The 21,171-nt window shown below is 38.3% G+C and overlaps 1 protein-coding gene across 1 annotated transcript in view; it reads left to right on the forward strand.

Moving 5' to 3' along the window:
- The window catches only part of slc49a4 (solute carrier family 49 member 4), a 64,913-nt gene extending 43,942 nt beyond the window's left edge, over positions 1–20,971 (forward strand). Inside the window, exons 7-9 of the mRNA XM_055214879.2 lie at positions 2,373–2,500; positions 4,699–4,881; positions 19,199–20,971. Coding sequence (XP_055070854.1) covers positions 2,373–2,500; positions 4,699–4,881; positions 19,199–19,314 — 427 coding nt within the window. The 3' untranslated portion in view covers positions 19,315–20,971. The remainder of the gene's footprint in view (positions 1–2,372; positions 2,501–4,698; positions 4,882–19,198) is intronic.
- Positions 20,972–21,171: the final 200 nt, after the last annotated feature.

The following is a 21,171-nucleotide window of genomic DNA, read 5'->3' on the forward strand; positions in this document are numbered from 1 at the left end:
TTATACGCCATTGTCTCTGTCGCATCCCTTTGGGTCAAGTCCACGCTTTAGAAAAATGGCTGCATTAAAATTGAGCTGCAGGGGCGATGGCCACACATTCTAATTGATGTCATTCCGGAGGCGGATATAATGGCCGCCATCCCCGTCAAAAACTCGTCCTCATTCGGCGTTATGGCGGTTTTAGCCCAGAAGGGATGAATCATAACAGTCTGTCACCGCGGGTCAATTAATGCTTTGCGCTGTGAGGTATGCCGAGCAGTTGAGCAGACGCTGGGACGCCTGACAAACCGTTGCACAGATTGCAATTGTCAGACGGCACTTGGGAAGTAGGGGTGACATTGCTTTTCAAATGAAGAAGAAAATGCTTGTGCGGGTTTGTTATCCTGTAGGATACAGTCGTTCATCTCTCTCACCATATGTGAGATTACGACTAACAACAGGCTACAAAAAGAGAATATATATATACAGTACTGTGCAAAAGTCTTTAGTCACCATGATGCCCCATTAGATTTGTTGTTTTTGCAATGGTAAATTGACAGTGTATAATTATTTATGAGTCTCTTTATTAAAATACAAACAAAAAATAAAATACACAAAATTTGTATGCAGTATCAAGTGTTAATTACTTAATGTAAGTTCCCCTTACACTTGAGCAATTGCAGGAACCTGCAGCCTCTCTTAAACCTAAATGAAAGGACTTGAGATGTTCTTAGTGCCAAGAGAGGTTACACTAAACACTGACGTTTGCCTTTTGTTTTGAAAATTTTGGTTTCCTTTACATTTTGTATACATGTGTCCAGTATTTTCTGTTTGTATCGTAATAAAAAGAGCAAAAAATAAATAAAGATGGTCATTAAAACTTTGCTAAAACAACAAAGCTGGTGGTAGCATTACGCAGGGTTCACACCAGAGGCAATAGACGCAATACATGTTAAGTCAATGCAAAGACGCGATTAGGCATCCTGCAGGGCGAATGGCGCAGAACGTGCGGTGCGGATGGCGCGATCCGCGGAATTGAGCGTTGCCGCGGGAAACACGCAAGTTGAAAAATCTGAACTTTGGCGGATTTCTGCATCGCGTTAACCAATCAGGACCATGCTGTAGTAGTGACGTGATTACAGGAAGCGAGCGGAGTCTCAGCAGAAGCCCTTCCCATGACGCAAATTTTCACATAAATGAATGACTAAAATTTCACGCACGGCTTCACACGCGAATGAAGCGAGTAAACTTAAATGTTCAAGCGTCCAACTGTGCGGGAATAGCACGTTTTTACCGCCTCTACCGAGGTTGGTGTGAATGCCCCATAACCGTGGGTTCACACCAGCCACGTCTGAGGCGTCAAAATAGCGTCTACCGGGCCTAGTTTGCCGCTTGAACAGTTTCCGTTTACTTGCTTCATTCGCGCGTGAAATTCTAGTCATCCAGACATTCACGCGGAAATTCACGTCATGGGAGGGGCTTCTGCAACTCCGCTCGCTTCCTGTAATCACGTCACTAGAGCAAGCTCCTCATTAGTTAACGCTGCACGTTTTTCCGCCAAAGTTCATATTTTTCAACTCGCGTGTTTGCTGCGGCAACGCTCAATTTGCACGAACGAGGCATAATCGTGTTTACCAGGGTGCGAATGAGGTGTTTGGTGTGGCGCGGTAGACGCGATTTTGTCTCGTTGGCATCCAGACGCACGTCAACGCATCATCACATTGACTTAACATTGAAATCACTCGCGCTTGATGGCTCTACCGCGGCTGGTGTGAATGCACCATAACACTTGCACAATCCTTTAGATGTACTATAGTGATCATTACATCACTTGCTACTATGTGCCTCAAAAAATATAGGTTTAAATATGATGTCCATATCCCATTACCCTCACCCTTCTTCCCAATGCCTTTCTCATCCTGTTTTTATGCGAAAATGCATTAAAAAAACAAACATTTAAAGTCTTTTGCAACTTCAGCAGAACAAATAACAACAACAAGTTCCTTTACAAAGTGTTTTGTTAAAACAGGTTTCATTTCTGTTGTGGAGAAGGTGATAAAGAGTAAGCCTTAGAGATACTGGCATATCTCCATCATGTTAGAGACACTGAGACGTGCCTGATGCATGATGAGAAGAAACTCTGCCAAGGACTTTGTCAGCGTTGATAAAGTTAGATGCAGATCAAATATATGAGACTGTGAATTGTTTTTGAACAAGCTCTGCCTGGGATGTTTTTAAAGGGCAGAAATATTAGAGACATTTTCTGTGAGTGCCTGCACTAAAAATAACCTCTCCGAAAAGTTACACCAGAAATTTAGTTTGTCTGTAGTTTCATTCTGTCACCTTTGAGCTATGACTTGAGATTTAGTTTCTCTATATTTCTTCGCCCTCAGGTTCGCCGACTCCATTCGAGGAATGCTGAAGCTGATTCTGGTACTGATGTTCGCCGGGGCGTCCTTGGCAGCCACATGGTTCACTCTCACCTGTCTACCCAGACTCACACACCTGCCCTCCACTGAAGGTAGGCTGTGCTGAGAAGGACAATACGTTCTGCCTCATGCACATCTATAAAAACGACACCCGCAGGGAGTCTGCCAGGCGTGGGGCGGCATGGGCATCTTTTAGACAGAGCCTAAGGAACTCATTAAGTCCTGATCAGTGAAGAGAAAAAGAGAGTGGAGCTCCAGAGAAGCCAGTCTGAAACAAACATATGCCCCATAGATCAGCCAGCTCAAACATTTCCATCTATTATCATTTTATGGTTGGCACCTGACTTTTTTATCTGTTCGCTCCCAGAATTCCTGGCAGACGGGGCTCACAGGCTCTTGGACTGGCTGTCCATCTGGCATGGGTTTATATCGCGCACGCGTCCCGTCGCCATGGCTTCCCGCATTCTCTCGTGATTCATATCGCTTGCTAATGAACACAAGGCCGTGTTGTGCCAACATCGATTCATCAAGACTTATTCTGTCTGGTTGTGAATCGCAGTAGAATGGTTATGCGGGGAATAATTGACAACAGACCTTCGCCTCCCGTCGTGCTTGTATTACCGCCTTGGGTGTGCATTGAAATGTTTAATAATTTATTAGGCTTGACATCATGTCTTCCACTTAAACCTCATATTTGTATGTTTTCTCAAGATGTTTTTCACTTTTATTATATCCAGGATGTTCTGTTAATGCCCGGCACCAGCCAAATACGGGTACTTATTGGGCCGTAATGGCAATGTGAACACCTGATAGGTTTTTATAGTTTTCTGCCGTTTGCAAAGCAGTTTGAAAGAATTTTGTTTACATTTGAGCACTCTAAAAATAACTTTAAATAATTTATAGGAAATATATTAATATTAATGTTCACTAGTAGAATCATTATATAAGGAATCACCTATGACATTCTGCCGTAGCTGCATGACCACTTTGGGTGTGCATTAAATTTTCAGTGATACAACGGTGCAAATTAATTTTTTCGACCACATTTGTCAATATAACGTTAAATGTTCTCTGACGAAGTCGCTTTGGATAAAAGCACCTGGTTAATGAATAAATGTATTTATTTTAGGAGATTATTCAGAGTTTCACAATAAGTAAAGAGTGCAAAAGTTTGGAGTCTTTATGAAAAATATGTGTTACTTTTGATATTTGTTTATCATCGAGTAACTACATAGTTAAAGAGAGAGTTTACCCAAAAATAGAAGTGTTATTGTAAATCACGTACCAGTGTCATTTCAAAAGTCCTTTGATCATCTTCGGAAAACATTTTTAGATATTTTTGATGAAAACCAGGATGCGTATAACTGTCCCATAGACTGCTATTCCACCGACACGACAAAAAAAGTCCATGTGCCATCAGTGGTCAATCAGAATATTGCGAAGCAACACTTTTCTGCACAAATAAAACAAAACTAACAACTTTATTCCTTGGTCATTTCAGTGTGCGTAGCAGACTACAATGCATGCACCGTGACCTGTTGACGTCATCTAAAATATCTAAAAATGTGTTCTTAAGACAATTGAAGGACACTTCATTAGGGACACTTTTATTAACAAAATTTTATTTTTAGGTAAACTATCCCTTTAATGTTACTATTAACAAATTTGTACTAAATATTTATCAACAAATGGTGTTTCAGACTCCAAAACTTCTACAAACCTTACAATCTTTCCATAAAAACTCAAAATAATTGAATAATCTTTTTAATTATTTACTAACCAAAAAGTTTTTTGCTTATTTTAAAATGAAACCGGTCAACTAAACAAAAGGCGGTATATTGCAATTTTCACATGTAATTAAGCAGTACAACCATTTTTAAATGTGCTAAAATAATAAAAAGATATTTTAGCTCTTAAATTAGCACATTAAAATGATTATTTAATTGTGTGATAACAAGTGTTTTTTATAAAAATAAAAAATATTAAAAAAATATATTTTGCAGAAAAGAAAATTGGTTAACAGTAGTATTGATTTCTTATTGAAGCATAAAGATGTTTATACATATTTATTGTAGCAGGCAGCAATTAAATAATTTGGCGACGCCAAAGTCACTGTTACAAATTCAAAAGAATTTATTAAAGAGTTGAATAATGTGATATGCAACTGTAATTTGGTCAACAGTTGTCATCACACTTATCTTTTGTGTGTCTCGTTAAATGAAACTACATTTAACGTGTTAAAAATGAAATGTATTTGAGATACAACCCATCTCTTTTGCTTCTCCCTTAGCCACTCTCTACACCTCCTGTATCCTGGTGGGTATCTTCATCAACAGCAGCATACCCATTTTCTTCGAGCTGATCATCGAGACCGTTTACCCTGTGCCCGAGGGCATCACCTGTGGATTGGTCACCTTCCTTAGCAACCTCTTCACTGGACTTTTGCTGTTTTTTCTCACCTTTTACTTCACAGGTACCTTGATATTTAACTCTTTAACTTTTACTGCAAAGATACAGTGAATGAAAATGAGTCAGAACAGTGTATTTTTACCAATAAGGCATTTAAACGTTGGGGTGCACAATTTTTGAAAAACGCTTTGGAAAAGTTAGTCGGGTCGAGTACCTAAACACAAATTGTAGCCAATCAGCAGTAAGGGGCGTGTCTACTAACCAACATCGTTGCCTGGGTTGCGTATGTGCGGGGCGGGTCTATCAAAAGAAGGTCCAGTGGCCGGTTGCATAAACATAGCCGTGACGTTAAGACTGCGTCTTAAGTATGATTCTGACTAACTAGCAAATAGTTAGGGCTAATCAGTCTTATTATTTGAATTTAAATAAGACCAATCTACCTTTCTATGTAACATACTTAAAACAGTTATGATCAGTCTTGAAGAAAAAAATTCATGACTAACTTTTAAAGCTAGTCTTAAAGTTTTATGCAACCGGCCACAGATTCTATTGGGGTTAGGGGTGGGCGATATGGGGGGATATCATATCACGATTGGTTTAGGCTAAATCATGATTTCATGCTTTTATCACGGTTCTTTTTCGTGCTGTTTTTTAAAGACTATTTTTGCCATTACTGAGCCTTAATACAGCCATTTAAAAATGCAGTCCTACAAGATAACAAATATATGCGTGAAAATGCATGGACAGTATGCGTACAACAGCGCATGCACGAGAAAATACTGAGACAGGACACTCCACTACAAACAATTACGCAAAGGAAATAGCCAGCATTTGTACACCCACTATCGTTTTCTCTTTTATTTTCACTTCTTCCAAGAACAGAAAGCTGTGGAGCATTTTTGTCACCATAATGTTTGATTCCTGTTCTTTGTTTTCTTGATCATGATGTTTGTTCTAAACTTTGTTTGCAATAGTGGACTGGCTACTTTTCTTCACTTATCCAATTTTTTTTAATGCACCGTAAATGTTGCAAATTAGTGCTGCCTGGTAGAGTAATTATTTGAGTAACAAATCATTTGTATTGTGTATGTGTCGGAGCACGGCCATCCGCGCGTAGCTGCGGTTAGTATACTTTGAAAGCTCCGTGGACGCGTGCGCGCATGAGCCAGATGCGGAAAAAAGGTATACCCGGCCCTTACCTTGCCTTAATGTAGCGCGACCCTTATCGCGTACTTGATGTAGGCACAAATCACGATACAACGATGTTTCCAAAAAAGTGGATCATGGAGACATTTTAATCCTTCACGATCAAATATCATCATACCGCACACCCCTTATTGGGGTAGGGGCGTGTTTGTTTAGGTGATTTCAAATGTCAACATATGCATTCATAGATCATACACCCCGCCTTAACGTACTGTATGTTGTATACACATCATATTGCAATGGATTATGGGACTGAATAAGTGCATTAGATGTATTCTCCACTATGGTTTCGGCATTATTGCAAAATAGCTAATACAAGAAATTGCTTATTGTATGATGCGATTTAGTGACATTCAATCAGACTTAATCCGCTGTGTCAGTCATTCTCTTTATTCTGAATGGAGATTAACCTTCGGTGTACGGTTATTCTCATGAAAGAATAATGAAGAATATGGATGGAGATTGACGTCAGCTCCTGTGTGAAGAAAAGCTTTCATCTGAATATTCATAAGCTGCTTTCTGACAGGTTTCTACAGCTTGGCAGGTTGATTGACAGTTAGTCCATGATAATTTTATTCTGCAGCAGCTCTTGCTATTGGTCAACATTGTTTTTCAGGTTAGCACGCAGGCTGTAGATGTATCATGCAGTAAAAAAACTATAATTTGTACCAGAGATGGGGACTCGAGTTTGAGACTCGGACTCGAGTGCGACTTAAGTCGCACACACAGTGACTTCAGACTCGACTTGAGACTCGACCCTTAAAGACTTCAGACTCGACTCGGACTCGAGCCGCGCGACTCGTGAACAATGTTTATTTTTAGGAAACGTCTGATGAGCTCGCTGTCATACCCCTCCCTCCGTTACCTACAACCTGCCCACAACGTGACACGTGACGTATCTGCTCCGCGCGCGCAGCGCGCGAATCGAATGCACCGGCTGCTGCGGTCCCACTCATCTGAAGCTTTGGGTAGTGCTGTGACGGATCCGCGGTTCGGCTCGCATGCGATTCGCGGATTAATATGCAATTTACTTAAGGTAAGTTTATCATTAACTTGTTTCTAAGGCTTGCAATTGTTTAAATGGTTAAACAATTTAACCGCAAAAAGGCGCTAAATTGAGCAGATTTCTGTACGCACATGCGGTTAAGTGTGTCCGGTCCAGCTCCAGTCAGGTTCAGAGTTGCGCTACTTTGTGTCATACTGTAGTCCATTAACATACATTTGCTGAATAGAGCAATGAAAAACAATGTAACGTTTTTATGTGAAGCGACTGCTGCATCTTCTTCCTGAAGCGCTCCACCTGTGTTTGAACACGCGTTTCAGTGCCCTCAGTAGTTCACATACAGAGAGAAGTGTTTCAAAAGTTAAGCCAACATAAAATCTTTCTTTTCTTGACAGGGCACACACACACAAAATGATCTCACAGTATTCTTTTTCTAATAAAACATTTTTGTTTATGTCTTAAGAAACCAGTCAGAAACCAATCTGGGCTTATTTTTTCTTAATAAAGAGACAGTAACCTCAATTAACCTACTTAAGTCTGTGTCATTTATGTTAATCAAACAACCCAAGACAAACAAAAAAATCACGTCTATTGCTCAAAAATATAATAATAATATTTAATTTGTACAATAAAGACAGTGTTATTATCCATTTAATTTAATTTCTGTACCTAATGCTAATTTTAGACCTTACTTAATGTGCAACTTTGTTCTTTTTTATAAATGTTTATAATTTCTTTATTTGTTAATAGAGTTTTATTTGTTACAACGAGACTTGAGACTTGACTTGGACTCGAGCCCAGAGACTTCAGACTTGACTTGGACTCAAGCTCAAAGACTTCAGACTTGACTCGGACTCGAGCTCAGAGACTTGTGAACATCTCTGATTTGTACTAGATAACACCCAGGTAACTAGTAAACAACAGCACAGGGATGCCAATGGAACCACTTAGATCCCTCGAGGAACTTCACAGCAAAAGTCAGTGGGTGTACAAGGAGTACTCACCATTTTATCAGAAAATGTGAGAAATAAGGTATACCTATATGGCTGTGTACCGTAGACCATCAAATCAAAATGGCAACACTCATCTCAGCATTCTTTCAGTGCTCTTAACCAACTTGCTGACAGGGGTCCATGTTTTTACAAGCAGACAGGTTGCTGGACGCATCGCATGCTGTCAGCAAAGGCTGTGAAAGCTCCCCAGTCTGTGCGTTGATTCCCTTGAGAAGATTAAACCGAGATGAGTGAGCTTAGCTGTGCTCATCCTTTCAAATCTGATTTGGTTGTTGGTCCCAAATGAAGCCATGAGATGCTCTCTGCTTTTGTGGGCCTTTCAAATCCGCAGTGGTCCTGCCAACACAGCGCTGTGTCTGAAAATAACATCGAAACAATCAGGTCTCTATATTTAGAAGGTTATTGCGTTGGCAATTTTGAACACTTTTGTTTCTGTTTAGGGCAACCAGTGTGTAGGCGCTGAGGAGATGATGGATTTCTGGTTGTTTCATCAGAATCATCCAGCAATTTTTCACTGTCTCCAATGGCTAAAAGCTTCAGCTCTCTGCTATCTAAAGTGCTTGAGCTGAAGTATTTCATTTATTTTGTGTTTAATGCTTTCATTAACGCAGTTTAAAATGCAGAGATAAACCGAAAAGCCTGTTTTGATACTAACGTTGCTTGTTTTGTTGTATTCGAGCATGCACACCAGCCCGATCCAACCGTCCGATAAGTTTCAAATGGGAATGCACGCATAACTTTTAATCGCACGAATGAGCAAGTTTGCATACTTAAGTTTTTTTCCTTCATCCTGCCATTCCCGTTTAAGGCTTGTTTATGAAACGAATTTCAGTGTAAATCATTTTTTATGTAAATTGTCGCATTCAATTTAATGTGAACGTTTGCATACGAATGGTTTCACGAACGATTTGCACAGAAATACGTTCCGCTCATGTTTCATAAATGAGACCCATTTTGGCTTGTAAGGTTTTCTAACATAAACAAGTATGCAGGCACCCTGAGGGCCAGCAGAACAATAACGGATTTTACGGTGCACCTTTAATAATTTGATGCACGGTATTAAAACACAAGCCTCTTATTTTATTGTAGTGTTCTCTATTGTCTGTTTTAGAGAACCCTTGAGCTCTGATTAAAATGTACAGTTTATTGTGTTGTTTACCATCCTGTAATTACCTAGTTTCTTTCCATCTTGTTACTACATGGATTAAAATATGGTTTAGATATAATGTCAGCGTGCATTGAAAAATTTATTCTTAAAGAGATAGTTCCCAAAAATGAAAATTGTGTCATCATTTAATCACGCTTTTGTTGCTTTAAACCTGTTTGAGTTTATTTCTGTAGTTGAACATGAAGAAATTTTGATTTAAAGATAATAACCGCACAGTTAATGGTACCTATTGACTTCCATAGTATTTTTCCTTGGAAGTCAATTGGTACCATCAACTGTTTGGCCACCATCATTTATCCAAATATCTTGAAAGAATTTTCATTTTTGGGTTAACTTTTCCTTTAAAGGTCACGTTCTTCCTGATCCCATTTTTCAAACTTTAGTTAGTGTGTAATGTTGCTGATAGAGTATAAATAATAAAAGTTCACTGCCAGGCGATATATTTTCTTTAAAGGTGCAGTGTGTAATTTTTAGAAGGATCTCTTGACAGAAATGCAAAATAATATACAAAACTATATGATCAGGGGTGTATATAGACCTTTCATAATGAACCGTTATGTTTTTATTACCCAAGAACGAGACCTTTTTATCTACATACGCCGAGGGTCCCCTTACATGGAAGTTGCCATTTTGTGCCACCATTTTTCTACAGAAGCCCTTAACGGACAATTTGTTTACTAAGTTGTCTCAGACGATGACATGTTTGTCCGGTGGCGGCCACCATAGCTTCTCTATGTGTTTCAAAAGCGAGGGGTGAGCAGTGGAATAAGCCGTTGGTTGCAATTCGCAATCTCACCACTAGATGCCGCTAAAATTTACACACTGCACCTTTAACAGAAGTCTTCTTTCAAAGCCTACAGCGAACGGCCGGTTTGGACTACAGCCCTCTACTTCCTGATTGAATGACGTCAATAAAACAGTTTTTGACTAAACTCCGCCCACAGGAATATGTCAGTCGCCAGCTTTGGCTCAAACGGCTCTGCTAAGCTAAGCTGCTGTCGAATCGCAACACACTAAACAAACTACACAATCAGAACTCGAAACGTATTTCTGAAGGAGGGACTTCATAGAACAAAGAAGACATCAGCACGTTTTTAGGACGGTGAAAACAGCAGTATAAGTATATTGTGTTTTTTTTACACGTGAAACATGAACACATGTTATAATGCGCACTGTAAACACAATCAAAGCTTCAGAAACACAGGAAGAACGGGACCTTTAATATTTGTCTACCTGAAAGATCTCCTTTTTATAGCCGCTCATTTTTTAGCCACCCAAGACTGAAACGATTTGCATTCAAGCATCGCACATGCCTCTGACCAGTGATACATGCACAAATGTCTTCTGTCTATTTTAAATGTAAAATGACGTAAAAAGAAATGATTTTATTTTGTTACCACTGTTATTTTTTGGTTTGTTCCCCTCATTCTGAAAATTGTGAATAACCTGTAAATATAATAATGAACAATCCAGTCTTTTTATTCTCTATGGCTTAGTGAGACCATTCTGCAAATGTTCAGTTGCCTGTGAAGGTCAACTTAGGTTTTCTGTAGGGTTTTTTTAAACCATGGCTAACCCTGAGCGCCTGTCTAGTTTTTAACAGTTTTATTATTTAGCTGGTTAGCAGCGCATTTATACTGCGCTATAGTGCTTTTTTAGCATCACTAAACCTGTGCTGACCGCAAATCGCAGTGCCAGATGTATACAGTGTGAAATACTGTGTGTTCTTTGTGATCATAAGATGGCAAAATGTTTACCTCATTCAATTTTTATGCACCTACATTCACAAAATTGTTTAGCCGCTAGATAGAGGTATACATGATGTTGCTTGAAAGAAAAAATCAGTCAAGATATCCAAGAAATATATGAGTAAAGAAAGTAGAGGTTTCCCAGATTAAAGCTAAATGAACGGAGAATGATTCGGCTGCTGTCTGTCCGAATGTCTATTGATTTTCAGTATGGAATTTTATGTGGAAATACGCAGCACTGATTTATTCACTAGCCGACCGTATTCATGAACGGAGCAGATTTGAAATTCATGGGACACATATGGGCTGTTTCTGCTGCGTAAATATTGATCAGATGGAACGAATTATAGGGAACATTTATTTTTATTGTTGTTGTAATTTGAATTATATTTTAGTTTTTCTTCCAGAAGTAACGAGAGAGATTTATGCAATAAACTCTATGAAAGATGTTAGATATAACAAGATCGAGCACTGCTATTACTCTGAATAGGGGACAATCAGACGCTCAATGTGGCCGCTCTGGAGACAAAAGTCCCCCCTTCCAGTTAAAAGAACCAATCATCAGTTGATAAATACATTTTCAAGGGGAAGGGCTTTATACAGATTTTCGTAAAGGGATTGCCAACCTGTAGCTGACGCAGTAGCTGAAACGACATTGAAAAAGTGTTTTAAGAGCAATTTGAGCTTAAGAAACAAAAGTTATGGATGTCAGTTTTTGTTGTTCCGTAAAATTTTTTTTATGTGATTTTAAGCATGTAAATATGGAAGTCTGTCTTTTCCCATTTAAGTAGATAGGAATTAACGGAGGTGTTGCAAACATGACTTTCTTAAAGTGATTCTACATAGATGGTCAAGGAGGTATTAAAATAAGGATGCATTTGCTTGCACGATTGCTAAGCTTACCCAAAGTCACACTATTAGACGGCCATCTTTGCAACATCTCCGGGCAGTTATTTCAGTCATGCAAGACTAAAGTCCTGTCTACTTGAATAGAGAAAGACCGATATCTCCAAAATCATGTGCTAAAGGAACAATTAACTTTTTTTTATTAAACCTAACATCAACTGTACCAAAACTTTTGTTTATTAAAGGTGACATAGAATGATTGAACAGAGTATTTATCCTTGTTCTGTGATGTGACATGTAGACAAAAAATTTTTTGTTTGCGTCTGTAATGCCTTAGAAGCTTCCTAAAAACCTCTCTCAGATAGCTCTATTAGAAGGGGGAATTTAAACAAGTGGTTTTGCACCTATTTGGCTCCCCCTACTGACTTAACTTGCAATCTCATTACTGATTGGCTGACTTTGCTGCCACTCAAAAAATGTAGCCAATTATTTTAAAGTGGAAGGGCAGTTAGATGCCTGTGATGTCATAAGCATCAGTTTTTCAGATTGGGCTGTTTTCTGGCTGACATTTCTAAAAAAGGAATTTCTATGAGACTAAGATGTTTAGCACTTTTTGTATGTTTGTGAATGTGGGTAGACTACCATTATTCAACAAAGACAAGGTAAAAATGGTTTTTCATTCTCTGTCCCCCTTAAGCTCAAATCTCAATAAAACACCTTTATTTGAGTCGTTTCAGCAACTGCACCTTGTGCACAGGTTGTCAAGCGCCTCACATGACTGTACAGAGCCCCTCCTTCAAATAATCATCGGTATTTATTATCAATTGATGATTGGTTCTTTTAACTGGAAGGCGGGACTTCGTCACCAAAGCGGCCATATTGAGCGTTGCATTGTTCCCCTATAAAAGTGCTCAATCTTGTTATATCCAACATCTTTGGCTTAGCTTGAACTTAAAAATAAGTAGAATTTACCCCATCTAGTGGTGAAATTGTATTTTGCATTCAGACGAATAGTGCTCTCTAGCGCCTCGCTTTTTCAAATGCGTCTTGCAACTACGGTAGCCTTTATGTACTCACTGATCTCCTTGTTCGTTTTAGCTAATTCACGTGTTCTGAATGATAACGGGTTGTGGAAACCCGTTGGTAGGCTAGTGCTTTTTGTCCCTCTCAGCTATTATAGTTTATCAGTATGGCAGAATGACATAAGCCTCCTTTGACTTACCCGTTCAATGTAAGTAAAGAAAAGAAATACTAAGCTTACAAAGAAAAGTCAGATCACTGGCAAAGGGTCATTTGACACCAACGAGGACATATTTATGAATAAAGACATTGATTTTGATTAATAAAACACTTAAAACCCTACTTACTGTCCCTTAAAAAAAACGTTATCTTAGTCTAAAAGAGCACAACTTAAACCCCAATCTTTTTTGTGCTTGTATTGATCTGCATGTAAACCCCTGTACTTGTATTCTGGGTTTTATTCGACATACGCAGGTCGTCGTGTTTTTAGGACGTGCTAATTTTTGCACATTGATTTATCAGCGTTTTGTTGTACCTGTTAGCACACTCAGAGACGCCAACACAAACCAGGTAAACAAGTCAAAATTAGATGCACCAAATGTACGTCTGATTGAATTTTAAAGCGAAAACCGTGCCTGCGAGCTGTCAATCAGCCTTCCTCACCGCTGCTCCTTGGGGCCAGACAGATGAGACGTTAAACCGAGCTGAAATATGCCGTCAGTCTGCCAGCCGAATGGGCAGCCATTAAGAATAATTACAGCAATAAGAGGAACATCTCATACGCCTCGGCTCCGCTGACAGAAAGTGAGAAAGCCCGTGGGTGAGTGAGGCATTGGACCGCCTGATCACGCCACGAGACAGAGGCTTTAAGATGTCTACTTACCCCCACCCAAACCCCCCACTCTGTCCTCGCTTTTGTCCCGCTGCTCCGTATGTGAGCGATGGAGAGTGTCACGGCAAGTAGCCTGTTTACGCTGTCACTCTGCCGTGGCCTTTTCAACACGTTATAGCCCTTGAGACGATGGCAGAAACAAGACAGGCTCAATTGCAACCTTAATAACAACATCTCTGCATTCTGCCGTCAGGTATTAAGAAGAAGGAAATGCAACATAACAGTTTGACTGCTGCGTAAACCGACAGACAGAATTTAATTGCCCTGTTTCCATTATTCAGAGGAAAGAAGGTGAGAGAGAGAGAAATTGAATCTTTCAAACGACGAAGCGAGCATCTTTTGTATTCTCGATAACGCAACTGCCCTGCCAAGATGCTGCCTCGCGCAGTGTCCAAAATCCTTTCCATTAGCATCGGAGGGGCGAGGGTTGGCAACTCTCAGATTTTGGGAACGTCTGATTGGATTACCTGACCGAACGGCTCCCTTCATTAACATTCGGCGCATACGTCCCACCTGCTGACGTTACCTCGTTCCGTTTTAAATTGATGAGGCTGGGACGGGCGTGCGGCACAGACATAATGGCCAGATAAACACAACTCCATTAACCTACCGCTACACCACAGCACTGCCGAATGGCTGGCAAGGCCTGATTAATGATGGGGCTATTGGGGAAAATCCACGTACCTCTTTTTACAAGTCGAGCGACTCCACGCGCACGTCTACGTCGTCTGGTTGCATCGACTGTGCTGCATGGCTAAATCATATCATTTAACCCAGATGGACTCAGCAGCTGACCCAGCATGCATTTCACCTTCTGCCATCGATCTCGCCTCTCGCTTCAGGGGCAATTGATCAACCTGTTATCTGAATACGGGACACCTCGAAATTGAAATCCACTTCTGTATTAAATTAAGTTTCACACTCGTCTGTGTTCCTAAGAGGTCCTTATGTTTGACCTGGTTTGCAGCAACTTTTAGCAGACTCGTTCATTGAATTCATTCTGAGAAATGCACAGGTCTTGCATGGTACGTTTAGTTCATTTTTACACGTAAGAAGTGTTGAAGACTAATGCTATTGATGTGCTAACCTTCAACTTTAATGTAAAACCCCTCGTAACTTAGAATTGGCCAAGCATTACTGCCCAATAAAAAAGAACACGATAACTGTGGCAAACAGTGCTTCTGGTTTGCTTTGTGCTTTCTCACATTAAAGACTCTGATAAAGACTATAATTTTTTTAGACAGTGGCCATGTTAAGTTTCTCTAGACTTCACCTTCATTTATCAGAGCATTAATATGTTTGGTCAAAAGCAAGCAGGAGTTTGGGACTGTCCTCCATGCGATATCTGTATGTCCTGTCTGTGGGCATGACATTTTTACAGTGACTCATTTTGTGGTTGTTGTAATACAGAAGTCACTGGTATCTGTAAGCGAAAACCAGAAAGCCAGTTTGGTGTTAGCTATTATCATGGAGAATTACAAGCATCTTTTAGTATTTAATAAACTATTGTGTGATATGGGTGATTCTCACGAAAACTTGGTTTTAAAAATGTCAAGCATGAAAATGTAAAAATTGCTTACATTTACTTTTTTTCCCACCAGACATTGAAAAACAAAGTCTGGAGTAAATGGGAACATTAATTTAAAAACTTTTACTTATCATTTAACACTTTTTGTAACATAATTAAAAAAATTAGTCCTAAAAAATCTCATTACCGCAACAGTCAGAAAACATCAACACTGACATATTTTCAAAATGACATGAAAACCTGAAAGAACATAATTTGGAGATTCTGCACATGCATTTAAAATCAAAGTATTATGCTTCTATTAATTAAATTAACATTTAATAAGCATCTGTTGCGGTAATGATAATCAAAATGTCGTGTAAGCATTCTGACAAGACAATATTTCAAATTAACTGTAAAAAATGATCTTACCTGGTAGCCATCTTGAAGTAACTGGTCCATGTGCTTGGTCACTCAAAATCAAACTTTATTGAAAATTCTGTATGTGTGCTTAAACTGTTCTCAAAAAGTGTTGCGGAGGATGAGAACATCAGGCATGGACACATCTTTTTCCTAATTTTTCTTCATTATTATTATACATGAATATTCAGTAAATATTTTTTCTGTCATCTAAAGTAGTCTAGCAAAACATCCATTTATTTTTTTCCTAATATTTTTGTGTTAATTTGATTAAATTACAACATAACGCATGTTCAAACACAGCTGGACACATTGCGGTAATGAGAATTTCAGCAGAAAATGAGATAAAATTTCCAATTATAAATTCTTATGTTGAAATCACACATTGTGCAAGGTAGAACACAGTATTGTGTTAATTCTGATGCTTTTTAATGTTAGTATATTACACATTTTAAAGCTAAAATCATTAGTGCCGTGGTGTTTCAATGGTTTCGTGAGAATCACCCATATACAGTATTGCTACTACAGTAAAGCCAGCAAGTCATATTATTCTGTAACTTTAATTGTTTTACTAGTTGTACAGTTTCTGTTCACAGATTTATTTTATGCTCAAAGTGAACTTGGTTGTTAGACCCATAAATAACCGTGTTTGGTGAGAAACACTTAAAAGAGTGACACATTTATTTGTCCAGTAAGTGACAAAGGTTATAGCTGGTGTTTCTGCTCAATTGATAGAGATATGCAAAAGGTTATGGGTGTGATCGCAAGGGAACACACATACGGATAAAATATTCACCTTGTAAGTAGCTTTGGATAAAAGCGTCTGCTGAATGCATAAATGTGAATATGGTTAGACACAATCTGTACTGCTTATTAAGCAGCATTACATGAGTAAGAATAGCTTATTGTATTAAATATTAGCTCAGCTGTGATTCTTCCATAAATGAGATTGTAGGTAATGTATTCACAGCTGTAATGATATTCAATACAAAAGCATCACAGACTTGTATTGCTTTTGTACAGACAGGGTTTTAATGTAAGTCAGCTCAGGACTAGGCCACTAAGCAGTTTTACAAACATACCTTACAAAAAGCATTAAAGGTGTGCATCTTTAGACAAGACAATATCAGTGATGTATTTTAAGATATGTCGGTGCAAGCTGGTTTTAGTTAAAGGTGCAGTGTGTAAATTTTAGTGGCATCTAGTGGTGAGGTTGCGAACTGCACCCCCACGGCTAAGTCCACTGCTCACCTATGACTTTTGAAACACATAAAAAAGCTACAATAGCCGCCACCAGACAAACATGTCAACGTTGGAGACAACTTAGTAAAAATGTTGTCCATTAAGGGCTTCTGTATGAACATGGCAGCACAAAATGGCAGCTTCCATGTAAGGGGACCCTCGGTGTATGTAGATAAAAACGTCTCATTCTAAGGTAATAAACACATAACGGTTCAATATGAAAGGTCTTTATACACCCCATATAATATAGTTTTAGATATTATTTTGCATTTCTGTCAAGAGAGCCTTCTAAAAATTACACACTGCACCTTTAAAAGTATATTTAGTTACTTTTTTGTCTTTGTTTGAAACTTTTTTTGGGGTGATGTAGCAAAAATAAAGCATTTAGTTTTGCCAAGCAACATATGGCGTAGTTGAATCACGGCGAACAAGTGGAGAGCCAGCTGTTTTTTGTTGTTTGATTTGTGGTTATAAACTAAAAATATTCATAAGCATTCTTGGTACAGTACAGACTTGTCCAAACTTATTACAGGGCCAAAATGTAAGAGGTTTTATGACATTCAGGCTTCAAGTGTATCTGTAATTAAATGAACACTGAAAACCCTAATAAGTTGACTGATTTGATTAAGTAAACTCGTTGACTCAATTTAATTAAGTAATGTGTCTCCCAAAAACGTACTGTATAACTTGGTGGCCACGTAGACTGAACTTAAATTGTTAAGCTCACCAAAATTGGAGTTTGTACTGTGCACTTAAGTTCACTTAGTGTTCATAAAGACTGAACTTAAATTGTCATTTAACTTTATATAACAATGTGTAATGAAAGGTATCCAGGACTGACTCTGTCAGTCAACCAATGAATGAACTTAATTCTCCACAGAAGCACACAACGAACTGCACTGTTTACGTGTATCTTCATTAGAGTAGAAAGAAATACAATGAGTTAAATGTGGTGAATGCATACTAAAGGAAACACTGATCACCTGAAGGGTGACTTCACCTAAAAAATGATGTTACAAAGAGTCTAAAACTTAATTATCAACTGGTTTATATGTCCCATCCGTTGTTATTCTTGGACCAAAGATAAATCATTTCAAATTTTCAGGCAAAAAGGCTTATAGGTATTCCTCACAGCATTTTGAACTGATAATCTTAAGTTAATTGCACTTTAATTTTTGAAGTTTATGTAAGCAAATAAGTTAAATGAACAAAGATGGTTATGAATTAAAAATGCAAAATTTAAGTCATGATTGCTTGACTTTTTGAGTACAAACAGCATTAGGGCTTTTAGTGAAATGCCTTTATTGCCTTTGAAAAAGTACAGGCCAAAAACTTTTTCTTTATTTATACATTATTCTATATGACATAATAATAATAAACTAATCCAAACTATGGCATAACACAAATGCAACTTTGGAAATTATGTTGGTGACTAAAAGCTTCCAAAATAAACCAAAACTCTGTTATAATTTATTATTTGAAGTGCAGTCACCCTTTGTCTAGAAATTGTTGAACCATATGCGTGTCCTTTTTTAAGAAGCTTCTTAAATTTTCAATTTAGGATGAATTTTAAAGAGTATAGAAAGACTTCATATTTAATCTGGGCTCTTATTGACTGCTTTTTCTTCAATGTTCAGTGTAAGTCATCTATTTCAAAAATAATATTTTAAAATAAAATTTAAGTTTTCTAATTACAAAAAGTAATCTGTTTGGCACAGGTATATTTTTATCTACAAAAGTCATTTTAAGCATTTAACCATTCACCTTCAGCTTAAATCATTTTTAAGATCATAGTTAACATTTTAGTCAAATGTGTCCAAACTTTTGGCCTGTAATGTATATATACATACAGCAAATTATTTATAAGTGCTGCACGATTATGACAATCATAATTCTCATATAATTCACATTGGTATTGTAATTGCGATTATTATTGTTGAGTAATATATACGTTTTGAAACGTTTTATAACTTTGTGAATCAGCTGTATGGTAAATTCTAAACGTCCCAAACTGAATAATATAATGCAAATCACAAAATGATGGAAGTTATGTTGTTAGTAAAAAATCCAAAATGAATGACTGAAGTACATGTCAACTTCTCTGATTCAGCACTGTATTTTGGTGGCCAAACATATAGCCGAAACTCACAGAAATGAGCACAAATGGACAAATGTAATTGAGGCTTTTGGCGATTATCTAATTGTTTCCCGTAACCCTGCAGTTTTTTTTAAATAATTGTGCAGCCCTATTATTAATTTTTTTTTTATTTCCAACTGATGCATGTCAAAACTCAGTCAACTTTGTTTGTTTTTCAGAGTTATCCTGGTTGAACTGGTGTCTAACAGGTTCCTGCATCTTCAGTCTCCTCCTCATCATCTTCTTCAGGGAGTCATACGACCGCCTCTATTTGGACGTCTTTGTTTCGGTCTGAGCACACACATGCATCTTTTTAACAGAAGACTATGTTGATTTGGGAGTGTTGCAAACAAAAGGAAGGGCACAAAACATGCTGCTCACTTTTATGGGTCTGTGTTTTGTTATTGTGAACTATAGGCTAAAACCAGCAGTGGTGACAGTGTTAGCATCGTAACTAACTGTGAGAAACTCAAATTACAGAGACGTAAAGTGTAGATCTTGACCTTTGTACTTGACTTTTACCGTCGTTTTATATTTTGTTGTCATTTTTTACTTTTTTTTTTAAGTATCAGTGGTAATTATTGTTTACATGTCACAACTGAGATACTGGCACGATACTGATGGATTTGGCAGTGACCCATGGTGATGGCTCCTACAGCGCTCTCATGACATCTAATGGGAGCGTAATGGATAATTATAGACAAGCTTAATTAGCTGCCTGGCGGGAGCTACAGCAGTCTGTGGACTAGAGACTTCTTAGTTTAGTAATGTCACTTGCGAATAGCCTGTGGGATGCGAGCTTTAATTGACCCGTGATGGGCTTGTCAATAAGTCACATATGCCGTTTTCCTGTTTCCCTTATCGATACATATTATGCAAGGATCCATGATCTTTTCCCTGTGGGACTTGGCTGGTAGGCTAGCATGGTATGCTGTGGTTGGACTTTTAAGCTTAGATGTTTAAGCTTGGTTTAAATGTACTATCGCCTCAAGGGTTAAGTGAGAAGGGATGCGTTATACTTATTAAAACATAGTAGCAGACAGTTTGTGTTTCTTAACCATTGTTATGCAGCCGGTTGGCTTGGATTATAGCGGTAGCATGCACACATAGCGGTTGCCCATTGCACAAGACTTTTATTTTTATTTTATGCAATCTGTCATGTTTTAGAAGGATTTAAATGTAATTTATTGACTAGTTCTGTCTTACATTTACTCTGCTTTTAAAGGATGAATACACTAAAATTGACGGTTTTTATGACTGAATGTTGTTACAGAAAAGCATTTTGAACACTGCTGGAGCAGTAAAATGCTATTCGCCAGCAATAAGTGCCGTGTTCGGTAGATACTGTATTGGTTATTTGTGGCGTAACCTCATGCAACCAGAGTGCAATACTCCCTGACCCATGAACTGGGTTTAATTATAATTGGGAAAGTAGATCACTGCTTTCACTTGAGTGCTTGTCTACTCGCTCTCTCTGTGTCTCTGTATTCCCATGAGACCCTTTAAAAATCTAAATCTGGGCTATGTCACCTGTATTAACTCCGTGTAACTCTGCTGGGATGGGTGAGATGTGTAATTTGGTGGCTTGAGACTTCAAATCATTTCCAGAGAGGACTGATGTTGGATTTCGTGTTGACCTCAGTGTGTCTTCTACCTATTTAAGGTTGTCATCGATACATTTGCTCTGTAACTTTAAAACATGTGATTGTGCTCTCCTCTTGGAAAGCTTGCATGTTGAAACACTTTTCATTTTACTGTACAGAAGGTTCTCTATTTTAACATTGCCTTAATTACCTGTGACCTTTGTTTTTTGTGATGTCTGCTTGTGCTTTGTTCTGTTCATGAATCATACTGTAAGTGGCACTGGAGTTTGACCGTACACGCCCCTGTCTTTATGCAACTACGTGTCAATGATTTTTAGCACCTTATTAAAAAGATGTTTTTAAAGGGAATCATTTGTGTTTTTTCCTCTGTTGGCTCGGCTTGGAGTGCTTGTGAGAAAACGTCGTGTTTTCAGATCTTCTCCTTTTCACTATCATGGATATTGTTTGTATGTATGAGCTCATCGTTCGCAAACACACCATGATGTCCCACACCTTCCAAAGCATGAGATCATAGGTGACATCTGGGTTGAGTGTACAGTAGGCATCCA

The sequence above is a fragment of the Misgurnus anguillicaudatus genome, chromosome 17 (genome assembly GCF_027580225.2).
Source record: "Misgurnus anguillicaudatus chromosome 17, ASM2758022v2, whole genome shotgun sequence".
Classification (NCBI taxonomy): domain Eukaryota; kingdom Metazoa; phylum Chordata; class Actinopteri; order Cypriniformes; family Cobitidae; genus Misgurnus; species Misgurnus anguillicaudatus.